At 42.7% G+C, this 16,378-nt stretch overlaps 1 protein-coding gene across 3 annotated transcripts in view; it reads left to right on the forward strand.

The window, feature by feature from the left end:
• The first annotated feature begins 283 nt into the window (after positions 1–283).
• Positions 284–16,378, forward strand: part of SOBP (sine oculis binding protein homolog) — a 300,195-nt gene continuing 284,100 nt past the window's right edge. For all 3 annotated transcript variants that reach the window (XM_073627027.1, XM_073627029.1, XM_073627028.1), the window contains exon 1: positions 284–774. In XM_073627027.1, the coding sequence (XP_073483128.1) occupies positions 679–774 (96 nt within the window). In that variant the 5' untranslated portion in view covers positions 284–678. The remainder of the gene's footprint in view (positions 775–16,378) is intronic.

Below are 16,378 nucleotides of genomic sequence, written 5' to 3' on the forward strand. Positions count from 1 at the left end.
TGAAGGTGTACCTCTCTCCTGCCTATGAAGGTGTACATCTCTCCTGTCTATGAAGGTTTACATCTGTCCTGTTCTTGAAAGTGTACATGTTTGTGTGAAGATGCAGGCAGTTGGGATAGTGTATGGGGCTTTGGTGATGTGTAATGATGTGTGGCACACAAGCCTTGTGTATTCCCCAGCTGTGTCCGGGCTGGAGGAAGGAGCACATCCCCGATCTGTACACACAGAGGGGCAGAGGAGTAGATTTTGGCATCCTGTGGCTCCTCCCCCTCTCTCCCAGTCTGGGAGGAGCTAGCCCCCTCAGCCGTTCCACACAAGGAGCTCTCTCTGTCTCTCCTCCCTCTCTCTCGTACAGTCACACAAACGTACACACACACACACACACACACACACCGACAGCACTACACAGCGCACACACCTACACAAAGCGGCGGCGGCGGCGGTGTCAGTGGTGTCGGGACTAATGCAGACAGAAGCGGAAGATGGCTGATGTGACAGCGGGGCACCCTGAGCCTGGCAGCCTGGTACCCCCAGCCCTCCCCCAACTCTTCACCACCTCTCAAGCCTTTCACCTCTAAATCCAGAGGGGGGATCAGCACTTCTCCTCTCCGCTCCCCCCTCTTCTGCACGTCCACTTTACTTCCAGCAGCCATTTCATCAGCACAAAGTCTAGAAAGCATGGCAGAGATGGAGAAAGAGGGGAGACCCCCCGAAAATAAGAGGAGCAGGAAGCCTGCACACCCGGTCAAGAGGGAGATCAATGAGGAGATGAAGGTAAGGTGCCTGCCAGGGAAATGTCATTTGGTGTCGGATGGATTGGAGGTGTCAGCCCCGCCTCTTGTCAATTGACCGGCTGTGATTGTCAGAGGACTGAGCTGACACATCGCTCCGTATACTGGGCACACTGCTCCAGCCTGTCACTGTACAGTCCTATCCTATCTACATGACAGCTACACATCTCATTGGGAAAGTCACCCAAAACACACATTGCTATCTATATGTGTATTGGGACTTTTCCTTCCAGGATGGCTGCGCTGTGTGCAGTGGCTGTGTACAACCATGGCCACCCAGATGGGCTCCAGAGGTTGGACTGACTCTTCTATTACACAGGCTGATGACTGGGGAATCCCTGATCTCTGTGCTGTCATTTGTCGGCATCTAAGCACTGATCACACTTTAATATGGATCCTGAAATTACAATCATAAACTGGTCCACAGATCCCATGTCATCTGCTTTCTCATGTCATCTGTTTTCCCATGTCATTTGTTTTCCCATGTCATTTGTTTTCCCATGTCATTTGTTTTCCCATATCAATTGCTTTCCCATGTCACCCTGGGTTTTCTATCTTTTTAAATCTGCAGCATTCTTTAAAATAAAGCTTGATCTTGCCATGAAGGTCCTAGTTTAGGTACCTGTTATAGGGTGACAACCATTTCCCGTTGTTCTGTGTTGTCACCCTGATAACTTATTGTGCAGGTATGGTCCACCGTTGTCACTATCATTGTAGTGGATCCAGAGCAATGATTTGTAGCGGATTACATGCAGACAGGACAGGTATTTCCTGTTATGGGGTGATAACTGTTTCCCTTTTGTTCTCCTGTGTTGTCACCTTGTCACATACCCCCCTTAAGAATATTAGGAGTATAATGTGGAAGCTGATTGGTTGCTATGCAAGATTTTGCATTCTCCAGATTTAGTAAATCAGCCCCATAGTGTAGAGGTATGGTCCAACGTTGCCACTATCACATAGTGGATCCAGAGCAATGATTTGTACACAGTGATGGAGTGATTACATACAGACAGGACAGGTACTTCCTGCCATAGGGTGATGAATATTTCCCTTTTGTTCTCCTGTGTTGTCATCCTGTCACACACCCCCTTAAGAATATTAGGAGTATAATGTGCTGACACATATTTTAGAGGTATGGTCCACCGTTGTCACTATCATGTAGTGGATCCAGAGCAATGATTTGTAGCCAGTGCTGGAGATTAAACATACAGAGAGGACAGGTACTTCCTGCTATAGGGTGATACACGTTTCCCTTTTGTTCCTCTGTATTTTCACCCTGTCACACCCCCCTTAAGAATATTAGGAACATAATGTGCTGACACATAGAGGTTGATTTACTAGAACTGGAGATGCAAAATCTGGTGCAGCTGTGCATGGTAGCCAATCAGCTTCTAACTTCAGCTTGGTCAGTTAGGCTTCAAAAAGATAACCTGGAAGCTGCTTGGTTTCTACGCAGAGCTGCACAAGACTTTGCATTCTCCAGATTTAGTAAATCAACCCCATATCGTAGACGTATGGTCCACTGTTGTCACTATAAGGCACTTGGTGCAGAGAGTAGATGTCCAGCAGATCAGCAGTGCTGAGATGCAAAGAAGGATGAAAGAAAATTAAAATAATGCTCGGTGATCTTGCCATGAATGTTCTTGTTCAGGTACTTCCTGTTATAGAGTGACAACTGTTTCTTCATTGTTCTCCTGCATTGTCACCCTGTAACATGCACCCTTTATGTAATGTGTTGGTACGCATTGTGCAGACATGGTCCACCATTGTCAATATCTGGCAGTCGGTTTAGAGCAGGGGTAGGCAACCTCGGCCCTCCAGCTGTGGTGAAACTACAAATCCCATCATGCCTCTGCCTCTAGGAGTCATGCCTGTGATTGTCAGGGTCTTGCAATGTCTCATGGGACTTGTAGTTTCACCACAGCTGGAGGGTAGAGGTTGCCTACCCCTGGTTTAGAGCAATGATGCATGGAGAGTGCTGGAGTGAATGCATGTAGACATTGTTCTCCTGCATTGTCACCCCGTCACATGTCCCCTTAGGGATATTACCAGTGTAATGTGTTAATACACTTGGTCAACCATTGTCACCATCAGACAGTTCAAGGCAATGATGTGCAGCCAGTGCTGGAGTTTATATCTGTATACAGGACAAGTACTTCCTGTTATGGAGTGACAACTGTTTCCCCAGTTTTCTTCTGCATTGCCACCCTGACATACCCACCCCTTATGGATACTACAAGTGTAATGAGTCAACATATATTATGCAGGCTTGATCTGCCATTGTCATTATCAGGTAGTCAGTCCAGACCAAAGATGTGCAGCCTGTGTTGGAGTAAGTACATGTAGACAAGACAGGTACTTCCTGTTATGGGGTGACAACTGTTTCCCCAATGTTCTGCTGCGTTGTCACCCTGTCACATGCCTCCTCTTATGGAAACAACATGTGTGATGAGTAGACACACATTGTGATGGCTTGCTCCGCTGTTGTCACTATCAGGCAGTCAATCTAGAGCAATGATGTGCAGCGTATGTTGGAGTGAGTACATGTAGACAAGACAGGTACTTCTTGTTATGGGGTGACAACTGTTTCCCCAATGTTCTGCTGGATTGTCACACTGTGACATGCCCCCTCTTATGGATACATGTGTAATGGGTAGGTACACATTGTGCAGGCTTGGTCCACCTTTGTCACTATCAGGCAGTCAGTCCAGCGCAATGATTTGCATAGAGTACATGTAGACAGAAAATAGCTAAAAAGGGATGGAGGAGATCAACAGTACTGAGATGTAAAGAAGGATGAAATAAATTAAAGAAAAATACAAAACAAAAAAAAACAAACAAACAAAGGGTGATTGTTTGTAAACATTGCTCTTTAGCAAACTAAAATATACAGGATCACTGGACAATTCCATAGACACAATGAGGCATCTCTACCTTGGTTATGATTGGAAAGCATTGCCAGGTTTAGTTATTTCAATCTGGTTGCAGTTCAGGGGAACTTTGTAATATTGACAGATGTGTCCATACTAATCAGGGACTGGCTGTTTTCCTGCACCCCCCAGAGAGAGAACAGTCCTTTTTCATCCATCAGTTCCTGGGAGGCAGCTTGTATTATTTCTGGTTACAAAACATTATGTATTAATTGAAATGGTTAATTATAGCTTCGCACGCCCCCCTCCAGGGCTGCCTATATCTATCACATTGTCATTGGCTGACTAACCCCCCGCTTAATGTGATCTATATGGATTGCAGCTTTTAACATAGGGGCTAGAATTACAAATTAGCTAATTTTAATCAAAACATGTGAAATGTTATCCTGGCTGGATATAAAGGCTGACTGTGCTGGATCCTCTGGGTTTGTTTTGTTTATTTTGGCTGCAGGCGCTCTCAGTGGTTTGGGAGATAGTTGTTCTTCATAGCAGATGTTTGTCTGAACTAGTGGGGATGAAACAAAAACAACATTGTAAGGGGGAAAATTACACCATTTTTAACTGGTGCTTTAGTATTAAAAAAAAAAAAAGTAAACTTTAAAGCAGTTTATAGACTTGCTAGTACTCTGGTGTAACTGGTCAGCATGTGTACTGAGATATACAGTAGCAAATGGGTTAGGCACACATGGCAAAAAAAAGCATTTCAAAAGTTTGTTACATTTTCTAATGTTTATATATATATAAATATATAGATATATAGATATAGATATATCTATATATCTATATATATCTATATATAGATATATTTATATATCTATATATAGATATATATATATCTATATATGCTGTATATGCTGTTACCCTTAGGAGGCACTCAGATTTAGGCTCGGTTCACATTGGAACCCGCTGTGGATTGCACAGGAGCGATGTGCGTCCCTGTTCCTCATTTCAGAGACGAATCAGGCCTGTTTCTTTGCCTGAATTCTGCCCTGAAACGAAGCTAAAGACGCACAGCGTTTCTGTGCAATGCGCTCCGCAGCCGCAACGGAGATATGTGAACCGGCTCCATAGGGAGCCAGTCACATTCTCCTGCTATGCGAATTAGATATGGGGAAACCCGCATCTAATTCGCATAGGTGTGAACCCGGCCTCAAAGATGAACTGCAACTATTTTTATGCCATTAATGTACTGTGTCCCATCTCTGGCTGCTGCAGTCTTCATTAGGTCACTTTGAGCGCCTGTTGCTGAGATTTCCAGTTCTGACTGTAGTCAAGGAGGGCCATTGGCTGTATCTTACCCTCCATTCCTAAATAGCCTTGCATTGTTTTCACTGAAAGCAAGGCATTCTGTAATTGTAGGAAAATCAGATGAACGTTACAATCTCCCCTCCTCCAATTACAGAATGGCTTGCAAGGCTTTTTCTGAATGGAGGTCAGTGAGATCAGTGTACCACAGCTGGTACTGGAAATCTCCGTGCTGGACATTCTGCGGTGTTAGGAGAGTATGGGGTCAATGAAATCAAAGCTCATCCCGTACGATACAATCTGTTTGTACAATCTCCTTTAGATCTAACAACAAGTATGCAGTCCAAGAGCCTGCCTGACTTTTTTGTTTTTACTATATTATATGCAAAAACTACTTAAAGTGAATGTAAAAAGTCTTGCTTTAAAAAAATAAAAATAAATAACAAACATGTTATACTTACCTCCTCTATACAATTGGTTTTGCATAGAGCAGCCCAGATCCTCCTCTTCTCTGGTCCATCTTCTCTGCTAATGACCACTCCCTCCTGACGAGTGCCCCCATAGACCAGCAGCTTGCTATGGGGGCACTGGAGCCGAGCTGCAGCCTTGTGTGTCCATTCAGACATGCAGCTGTCATTCAGCCCCGTCCCCTCTCTTCCCTGATTGACTAACTGACTTTGATTGGGACATGCTGGAACCAATGGCACCGTGGCTGTGCCCCAGCCAATCAGGAGGAGAGTCCCAGATGGCCAAGGTAATCGTGGACATTGCTGGATAGCAAAGGGGCCCAGGGTAAGTGCTGGGGGTGCTGGAGAGGCTGCTACACACAGGTTTTTTATTGTAATGCATAGAATACATTAAGATAAAAAAAACCTTCTGCCTTTACTCCTTTAATGTATCTCTGTATACTGACATTTTAGTATGCAAAAGAAAGTTATATTTTATGCTGAATACTAAAGTTTTTATATATTGTAATGTTTCCTGTTTAACAATATCTCTATTATATTATTATTATTATAATATCTCTAACAAACAGTTTGTAAACAAGAGCCTGCCTGATTGGATATAAATGAAGGTGGCTATGTTAGATCTAATGTTGATTACAGTCAGATTGTAATGTGTATGGTGACCCTAACATGGGTGCTCAACCTGTGGTCCTCCAGCTGTTGCAGAACTAAAAGTCCCATCCTGCCTCTGCCTTTGGGAGTCACGCTTGTAACTGTCACTGGCTTGCAATGCCTCATGGGACTTGTAGTTCCGCAAGAGCTGGAGGGCCACAGGTTGAGCACCCATAACAAACGCTGCACCAGCAACAGAAGGGGCACATGTCATTAGTGGTCTTTTTTTTTTTTTACTGTGCATATGTATAACAGTTTTGGCCAGAGTTTGGCTTTAGTAGCCAAGTGTAGTTGGACTGGTGAAGGGATGATTTCTGATTGGTTGCTGCACTTTTCACACTGCTATGGTCATTCATATGATAGAATTGTGAACAGTGTACTGTGCCTTGCAGAGAAGTGGACCACTATGGTAAACTATGCAGAGATTGCACATGTTTCCATTCATGTCTTCCTGGATCTCAGAATGCACCAACAACATACTGGATACAGCATTTGCTACAAAATGTCAAGAAGGACACAATGTGCTCTTGTGCACTTTCATATCTGTAATGTTCAAAAAGCCTGGCTATGTTTCCCTTCATCTGAACAGCTTTCATCTGGGCTAGTGTAAAATAAGCCTCAGTAAGTAATCACTGCAGAGCAGAAAGAAAGGAATGTATACAGCAATAGACGGTCTAAGCTGTAAAAACTGAAACCTGAGCAGCGGCCACAGATCGGGTATCAAGGCTTTAAGGTAGGGGAAATGAAAGAAATGAAGGAGAGGGAAACACGAGAGTGGGAATGGAAAAGTCAGCTTGGAAAGTGAAGGGGTAGGAGGAGGCCCTCCTCAGGGAAATTTGGCCCAGGGATTAGGGAATTTTATCATGGTGTACAGTGACCTACTCATGTTTCAAACCACATTGGATTGAATTGCTTCTGCCTGCTAACAGAAGAAAAAGAACTGGTGTGCAGGCTGATGCCCCTTCCACTTCCTAACAGTCATGAAAAGATCAGTGTGTGTGTGTGCTTAACTCTTTCACATCTTGTTACAGCTGAGAAGGGGTTAAATGGTAACCCATATGGCTAGAAAAGTCAGCATGGTGATTGTATGTTTTGTATCGTACGCTGGAAATCAGATCTGTGCTAATCACACTGACAGGCAACCTAGCATCTTATACACTACAGTGATTTTTACAAGCAATTATGTGCTGTGATCAGAGGTGACTACACTTTACAGGATGGCTGGAGGATTTCAGAGGCACACTACATGCTTTGGCAGCCAGTGCTTTGATGGTTTAAGTCAGGAACTGAGTACAGTAGTATTCAGTATGTATATACACAGGTAGAGTAGGGACTGACTGGATAGGGATTACTTTGACCCAGTTGGCCAGCTTGAGCATGTGTCGCATTATATGCAAAGTTAGAATTTCTGCTTTCTTAAAGTGGTTGTAAACCCTAGAAACCCCCCCCCCCCAAAAAAAAAAACCCTGCAAGACAAAGGCATATTGAGCTAGTATGCATAGCATACTAGCTGATTATGAATTACTTACCTGTGATCGAAGCCCCCGTTGCGGGGCCCGTACACAGCAACCGGCTGGCAACATTTCTCCCCGGAGTTAGTTCCGGGTACCACAGCTCCGGCGCTGTGATTGGATGGAGCCGCGATTACATCACTCCCACGCATGCAAGCAGGAGCCACTGGTAACGGCACAGTCTAACTGAAGCAACAGCACATACTGCCATTGCTTCAGTGCACATGTGCCGATGACATTGGCACATGCAAATACAGGGGATATCTCCTAAACCTTGCAGGTTTAGGAGATATCCAGTGTAGCTACAGGTAAGCCTAATTATAGGCTTACCTGTAGCAAAAAGTGGTTATAAAGGGTTTGCAGCCACTTTAAGTAAAGGTTTACTATGAATATGCTAGGGTTAACACTTTAGTATCTCATGTGTTGAATATAGGGAAGCTATCTAGGACCCGAGCACAGACGTGTCTCCATTTCCTCTGCATAGTGCAGGTCAGTGAAGAAAAGGGCAGGGGTGACTGAAGTTGCTGAATCATTCTTTAGAGGTGAAAATAATAATGCTCTCTGTGCTGTAACCCCCTTGTGTGTATACACGCTGATCAGCCATAATGCTATGACCACTGACAGGTAAAGTGATAAACATTGATTACCTCATTACAATGGCATCTAAACCTGGGTGGCATATATAATTAAATGATCAAATTATGATGTCTAGACGACTTGGTCAGAGCAACTCCAACACTGCAGCTTTTGTGGGATGTCCCCAGTCTGCAGTGGTCAGGACCTACCAAAAGTGGTCGGAGGAAAGAAAACCAGAGAACCGGCAATAGGGTCACAGGCGGCCAAGGCTCATTGATGTACATAAGGAGCAAAAGCTGGCATGTGTAGTCCGATCCAATAGAAGAGCTACTGTAGCTCAAATTTTTAAAAAGTTACTGCTGGTTTTGATAGAAAGGTTTCAGAACACACAGTACAACACAGTTTGTTGTGTATGGATCTGCATAGCTGCAGAACAGTCAGGTTGCCCATGTTGACCTGTGGCTGCAACCAAAAGTGCCTACAATGGGCATATGAGCATTAGAACTGGACCACAGAGCAATGGAAGAAGGTGAAATATACTGAAACTTAAGTACTCGAACTAAGTGACACAGACTAATAATAATACAAAACTGCAGCAGCTGTCCACAGAGTGCTAAAACCCCAAATTATAAGTATACATATATACAGCGCTTGCAGAAATACAGGTGCTCATATAAAGTGCTTAAGTGCTCATGAAATATATTACTAAAGTGCTACATTTACTACACATTCATATATAAATACAAAAAAATTAATCTCAAATATTATGCAAAGTGCTCCAATCAAAAAAAAGTGCTTTAGTGCTCCAATGATAATTCCAAGTGCTGTGTGCCACGCTCCCATCACCAGAAATTATGGACCCTCAGCTTTTCAGTCTGTGGGTCATATACGCTTGTGATCTATTGATCTGGTAAGATGGGATGAATTCCTCAGAAACTCTCCATATAAACAGGGGTCTTGGGATGGCCAGAAAAAACGAATCCAACAGGCTCCCAAAAAATAGAAAGAGATACTAATAGTAGGTACTGCAGGGTCACTCAATAAGCGCATTACAAGCGCCACTTACTAGACTATGGAAAAAACAGGCATCAGTAAAGAGAACAACTCTTCCGGGTTCTCCGCTGCTCAGGGTACATTCCACGGAGGGCGGAAGTGACGTCAGTGGTTCAAAATAGCCGGAGTCGCGTTCAACGTGTTTTGCCCCTCCCCCAGGATGTCCTTGATGACGCCCTTGTTTGACGCCCTTGGAGGAGTTCATGCCTCGACAAGTTATGGTGGGCGGTCATAATGTTATGGCTGTTCAGTGTATTTATATATTTATATATATATATATATATATATATATATATATATATAATTTATATATATATATTTTTTTTTTCCCTAGGTATGGCATACTTTTACATAGTTGCATTGGTCCAACTTGGACCACTGTAACTATGTATATATTACACCTGGCCAAACCCCCTGGAAGCTGTTAATCACAAAAGTAGACACCACTGCCCCAATAATTTCCGGGTCTGTGCTGAGAATCTGGCCTGATGCATTCTGAATACAGGAGGTTGGCCGCCTAGCACAGGTGCCATTCAGAAAATGCGTTGCATTCTCTGAATAAATGCAAAGTGTTCTCAGATTGGACACAGAGGAGAGGCAGGATGGTAATGTCAGACATTCTCTGAATGGTCCCCTTTGCCAATCAGGCTACCTATCAGGTCGGCCACTTAGCGTGGGATCTGGAAGCAAGTGGAGATTAGTGGAGTAGCGGTGTCTCCTTCAGTGATTTCCAGCTTTCAGGGGCATCCACCAGGTGTGGTATATGCATAGTTACAATGGTCCAAGTTGAACCACTGTAAAAATGTAACCAACCTGGAATTCATCTTTAAGACACTCTGGACAGTATTAGACCCTATTCACCCCTGAGCGTAGTTTTAGTGAAGCTTGAAAGTCATAGCTTAAAAAAGTATATGAGCTAGTTTTGGGGAAACTAGAAGTGATTTTCTCCTAGTAACTAGCTTTCCATTGGCTAAAAATAAAAAAATGCTCAGGCCTAAAATGTGTGCAAAAATGCCTGTGTAGGTGCTAAAAAAACGCCTGAAAAAAAAAAGTAAAGGAATTCGGCTCAAGTGTGAATAGGGGCCATGGTGTCTGTTTTACATCTTTAAGAATTTTCATTATGGTTGAAAGCTGGCGCATGTTGCAATTTCATAAAGTCAGATATAATGTTTCATTTTTTGTTATCATTGGTGTAATGTACATGAAAGTTGTAACAAATTTAAACTTGATACAAGACAACACTGTGTACAAAAAGTACATGACTCTGCATAGTTTTCTCAGATTGTATTTCAATGGAGAAACAAAAAAAAAGCCTGTTTGCCTTAACCTGACCTTTATCACATTTCTCTTCTTCAGCCAGCTTACTCGCACTGCTGTCTCCTCTTCACTTTCAGCAGCACAGAGAAAATAATTCAAAATCAATGATATTCACATAAAACTTGTAATGCCTACAAAAGTAGAATAAAAGCAACATAATCTAAAGCACATCCAAGCTTATACGATTTTGTCTTTTAAATCTTCACTGTGTAAAGGCTTATTTAAAAAGCAATCATAAATTGTACTGACATTGAGGGAAAGACTCTACCCTAAAGGAACTCACAATCTCATGTCTCATCCAAAGACATGCAAGTAGACACATATGGATGCTCTAGTGATGATAATTAAAGTGGAATTGAACAAAAAAAAAGACCTGATTCCCCCATACACACACTCTGTACAACCACACAGTGCCCATACATGGATCGAAATTCGGCAAGTCCCTGCTGAACCAGACAAATTTCAATCCATGTATGACCAGCTAAACTATGCTTAATCACTTCAGCCCCAGAAGGTTTTATCCCCTTAATGACCACGCCATTTTTTGCAATATAGCACTGCGTTACTTTAGCTGGCAATTGCGCGGTTGTGCAACGTACCCAAATAAAATTGATGTCCTTTTTTTCCCCACAAATAGAGCCATCTTTTGGTGGTATTTGATCACAATTTTGAAGAAAACTAAAATATTTTTTATTTTTTGCTATAAAATATACCCAATAAATAAATTTTAAAAATCGAATTTCTTCATCAATTTAGGCCAATATCTATTCTGCTACATGTTTTTGGTACCCCCCCCCTCCAAATAAGCAAATATTGATTGGTTTGCACAAAAGTTATAGCATCTACAAAATAAGGGATAGATTTATGGCATTTCATTTTTTTTTTTTACTAGTAATGGTGGTGATCAGTGATTTTTAGCGGGACTGCGACATTGCAGCGGGCAGATCGAACACCTAACTGACATTTTTTACACTTTTTTGGGAACCAGTGACATTATTACAGTGATCAGTGCTAAAAATATGCACTGACATTGTACTAATGACACTGGCAGGGAAGGGGTTAACATCAGGGGCGATCAAGTGGTTAACTGTGTTCTCTTAGTGTGTTTACTAACTGTATGATTGAATGGGGGATGGACTGCCTGGGTAAACCCCGGGATCTGTCTTCCTGCGTAGCAGAAAGACAGGATCTCAGTGTAATCCCCTGTCAGAACGGAGATCTGCCTTGTTTACTTTGGCAGATCCCTTTTCTGTCTCTGCGGGGAACGATCGCGGGCGGCCGGCAGACATCGAGTCCACTGGACCCGCTGATTGGCTCCCCCACTGGCCAATCGGTATGCGCGCGTGCCCACATCAGCTAGTGCATTAACCCCCATACTGATATGGCGATTTGCGCAGCCGAGCTACCTTGCTGCTGTGGCGGCTGGTCAGCAAGTGGTTAAAAATGTACACTCCCCATCACTACCCATCCTTACTAACCTATGCAAAAAAGATGTGTATACTTACCTATTTTTAGTCCACTCCGGTCCGGTTATGTGATCCTGGAACTCCAGCACCCCTATGTCAGTGAGCAGCAGCTGCAAGGGAGAGGAGGGAGTATCACCAATGGCTGGGTCATGGGAGCCTATGGGTGATATTACGTCTTCTGGAATTTCCAGCCATTGTTGAGTCCTCTGCCCTCTCCCCTGCAGCAGGTGGTTACTGACACTGGGAAGCTTACTGGTAAAGTACCAATTTGCTTTTGGTTATCATTTGGTTGATTTATTATTTTTTATTAAAAAGGAGTTATATAGCACCAAATGTGGTGCTTTACAAAATAAAGGGAGACAATACAATTCAAGATAAGTGGGTTAGGGGAGTCCTGCTTGCGAGAACTTAAAATTGAAAGGGGAAGGCAAGTAATACAAATAGTAATAATTGTGAAGAAATTAGTTTTTCGATATATTGTTTTACAAAATTTTTGCAAGGAACTTGTAAAGCTGGCCATACATTGTTCATTGATGGCTCTGCAGGGACCTGCCAAATTTCGATCAGTGTGTGGACGTCCGAACTCTACAGAAGTTGATAGTTTGATAAACTTCTATTAAAGGGATATGCTATTCCTGATCGATGGCTACAGCCACTGATTGGTGTATTCTGACAGCTGCAGATGCTCCTGTCCTGTCCTAGGGTCATGGAGGAATATGCTTGTTTTTTTTCGTTCATCTCACTGGCTGAACGAAAGAATAAAAAAAACACTGTATGGCCAGCTTTGGTTAGAAGAGGGGTTGCCTTCCCTGAAAAGATAGATTTTCATGGATCACCTAAAGGCAGACAGAGTAGGAGATAACTGTAGAGGTAAAATCGTCAATTACTTCAAAAGACAATCAGTTGCATCTAGAGCAGTTGATACCTTAGGACTAAGGTAGATATGTTATCCGTTATTTATATTTACTATACAGCTTTCGGTCTGTGTCCTGGTGCTTCTATCCTGATTTGATGGTACTGGACAGCCAAATAATGTAAACTTTATGTAAATGTCCATGTAAGTGAAAATATGGATGTCATGTAATTAACCTTTGTCTGGTTTTGTGTCTCAGCAATTCATCATAACAGTGTGTTTGCTGTTTATTCTCTCCACTGGTGTATTGCAAGATGTATTAGGAAGACTTTCACATAACAGTCTGGACCACACATGGATGTTATGGCAGGACAGAGAGAACCGGACCTCTTTTTCCTGCAGGAAAGAGGGGCAGGTATACTTTTACACGTGTAATGTGTACAGGTTAGGGGTCACTTCAAAACACAGTGTGACCTGAGAGCAATGAAAGGGAATACTCAATTACTAGGAAACACTATGATTGTAGACTTAGCTAACAATGTCCATTTAAAGGGTTAGTTCACCTTTTCAGAAAAAAATAAAAGGTGAACTAACACCCCCCCCCCCACTCTTGGTCCTCGCTGCTCCTCCCTCCATGGGTGATACAGTTTCACCATCCGCACAGCCCAGTGCGGAGGTCCTGGGGTCTAAAAATTGTGCTATTCTTCCTCTTCCTTCCCTAGGTAAATTTGGATGGATCAGAGCGATTCTTATTGGTCAAGCGCTATAACATTAGTATAAAAATGTAGGAATGAAAAAATAAAATGGATGCAAAATCATGCTACTTTCCAGGTAAAGTGAAATTCCAGCTTAACCTTAACTACTCTTAAAACTGTCCCCTCCGCCCTCCAAACACCTATGCTTACTGGGAAAAGATATTCTCCTGACCTAGTACGTAGGGCCTTAGTACAGATGGTAGTATTTCCTGGTAATGGAGTGATCATGCATACCCCGCTGCCTACTGTATGCCGATTAGGGGAAGTCCGAAATACTATGTAGAAAAAAGAAAGGAAGGCCCGATGCATGAATCATCATAAATAGTTTATTATAATAAACAAATGAGTTAATACAGGGGTAGATACTACGTATTCAAAAATTTAAATAGTAATAATAACTAACAACAATGTTGTCATTAGAAGGACTGACATAAAATGATACCCATACAAGGGATAAAGTGAAATGAACACTTGTCTTTGTATTCCTCACCTGGTTGCTGCCACCCGCGCTTAACACCATCTGAACCAAATAAGTTTATCTTGGTCTCATTAGACCACAGGACATGGTTCCAGTAATCCATGTTCTTAGTCTGCTTATCTTCAGCAAACTGTTTGTGAGTTTTCTTGTGCATCATCTTTAGAAGAAGCTTCCTTCTGGGATGACAGCCATGCAGACCAATTTGATGCAGTGTGAGGCGTATGGTCTGAGCACTGACAGGCTGACCCCCCACCCCTTCGATCTCTGCAGCAATGCTGGCAGCACTCATGCGTCTATTACACAAAGATAACCTCTGGATATGAGCACATGCACTCAACTTCTTTGGTTGACCGTGGCGAGGCCTGTTCTGAGTGGAACCTGTCCTGTTAAACCGCTGTATGGTCTTGGTAACAGTGCTGCAGTTCTTGGCAATCTTCTTATAGCCTAGGCCATGGGTGCTCAACCTGCGGCCCTCCAGCTGTTGCAGAACTACAAGTCCCATGAGGCATTGCAAGACTGACAGTTAAACAAGCATGACTCCCAAAGGCAGAGACATGATGGGACTCGTAGTTCTGCAACAGCTGGAGGGCCACAGGTTGAGCACCCATGGCCTAGGCTATCTTTATGTATATCCTCAGAGAGTTCTTTCCCTTGAGGTGCCAGTGACCAGTATGAGAGAGTGAGAGTGATAACACCAAATTTAACACACCTGATCCCCATTCACACCTGAGACCTTGTAACACTAACGAGTCACATGACACCGGGGAGTGAAAATGGCTAATTGGGCCCATTTTGGACATTTTCACTTAAGGGTGTACTCACTTTTGTTTCCAGTGGTTTAGACATTAATGGCTGTGTGTTGGGTTATTTTGAGGGGACACCAAATTTACACTGTTATACAAGCTGTACACTCACTACTTTACATTGTAGCAAAGTGTCATTTCTTCAGTGTTGTCACATGAAAAGATAGAATAAAATATTTATAAAAATGTGAGGGGTGTACTCACTTTTGTGAGATACTGTCGAAACCAGTTGTATATACTTGACACATTACCATTTAAATACAGCCAAACCACCCCAAATATCTATGTCATTCTTCATTTAGTCTTTGGCCAAAATGCAGTACAAATAGTATCTCACAGTTCAATTGTCTAATGCCGCATACACACGCTTGGAATTTCCAACAACAAACGTTCGATGGGAGCTTGTTGTCGGAAATTCCGACCGTGTGTAGGCTCCATCAGACAACAAAAATTTGACAGCTGGATCTCAAATTTTCCAACAACAAAACAAAACAAAAAGTTGTCGTAAATTCCGAGCGTTTGTAGACAATTCCGACACACAAAATTACACACATGCTCGGAATCAAGCAGAAGAGCCGCACTGGCTATTGAACTTCATTTTTCTCGGCTTGTCGTATGTGTTGTATGTCACCGCGTTCTTGACGTTCGGAATTTTCGACAACATTTGTGCGACCATGTGTATGCAAGACAAGTTTGAGCCAAGAACCGTCAGAAAAAAATCCAGGATTTTGTTGTCGGAATGTCCGAGCATGTATACGCAGCATAAGATGTCAAGTCCCTGTGTGTGCTAGGACTGCTATGCAACTTTCTTAAACTAAGTGACCTCACCTATGGAATGGAACCTGGAAATACTTTCCATGTTACATGAGAACACCACGAACAGATTTTGACATGATGCGATTGCATTGATTTTCATCAGAAAGTATAATTCATATTCAAATATTTGATCATGGAAATCCCATTGAAACCTCCATCCATAATATGCACTTAGTTAGGAAAGAAATTATTATTATTTACTTATATTAAGGGGGTGCAAATGCTGGTCACCATAGAGATTCACAATTATGTCCTGGCGAGCCCATCCTATACTCTATGGTGCCCATAAAAATGGTTCCCAGGATGTAAGGAAATAGCATAAGCTGGCAGTACATTGTAATTTGCAGTGTTTTTAGAGCATTGGTGCCACATTAAACTGCCTATCAGGGTTTCCGGTGATTATAGACGTGCTGCTGTGATAAAAGCTCTGTATGTAATGCTGCCCTGGTGTCTTCTAATCACTAGGAAATAATTCTTCTGCATAATGAAGAATCTCGACCCTGGATACTGCTAAGTATACAGAGTGGAACAAGCGTCTGCTTGAGGGGGGTGGATGCAGTATTCTGTTGGCAGGCTACCAGTAAGACCTGTGTAAAGTGTGACAGTGGGGTGGCAGTAACTATGGTGTAATAAACTACTAGGTCATTTGAATAGTAATTCATATAC

The sequence above is a fragment of the Aquarana catesbeiana genome, linkage group LG04, assembly GCF_042186555.1.
Source record: "Aquarana catesbeiana isolate 2022-GZ linkage group LG04, ASM4218655v1, whole genome shotgun sequence".
NCBI lineage: Eukaryota > Metazoa > Chordata > Amphibia > Anura > Ranidae > Aquarana > Aquarana catesbeiana.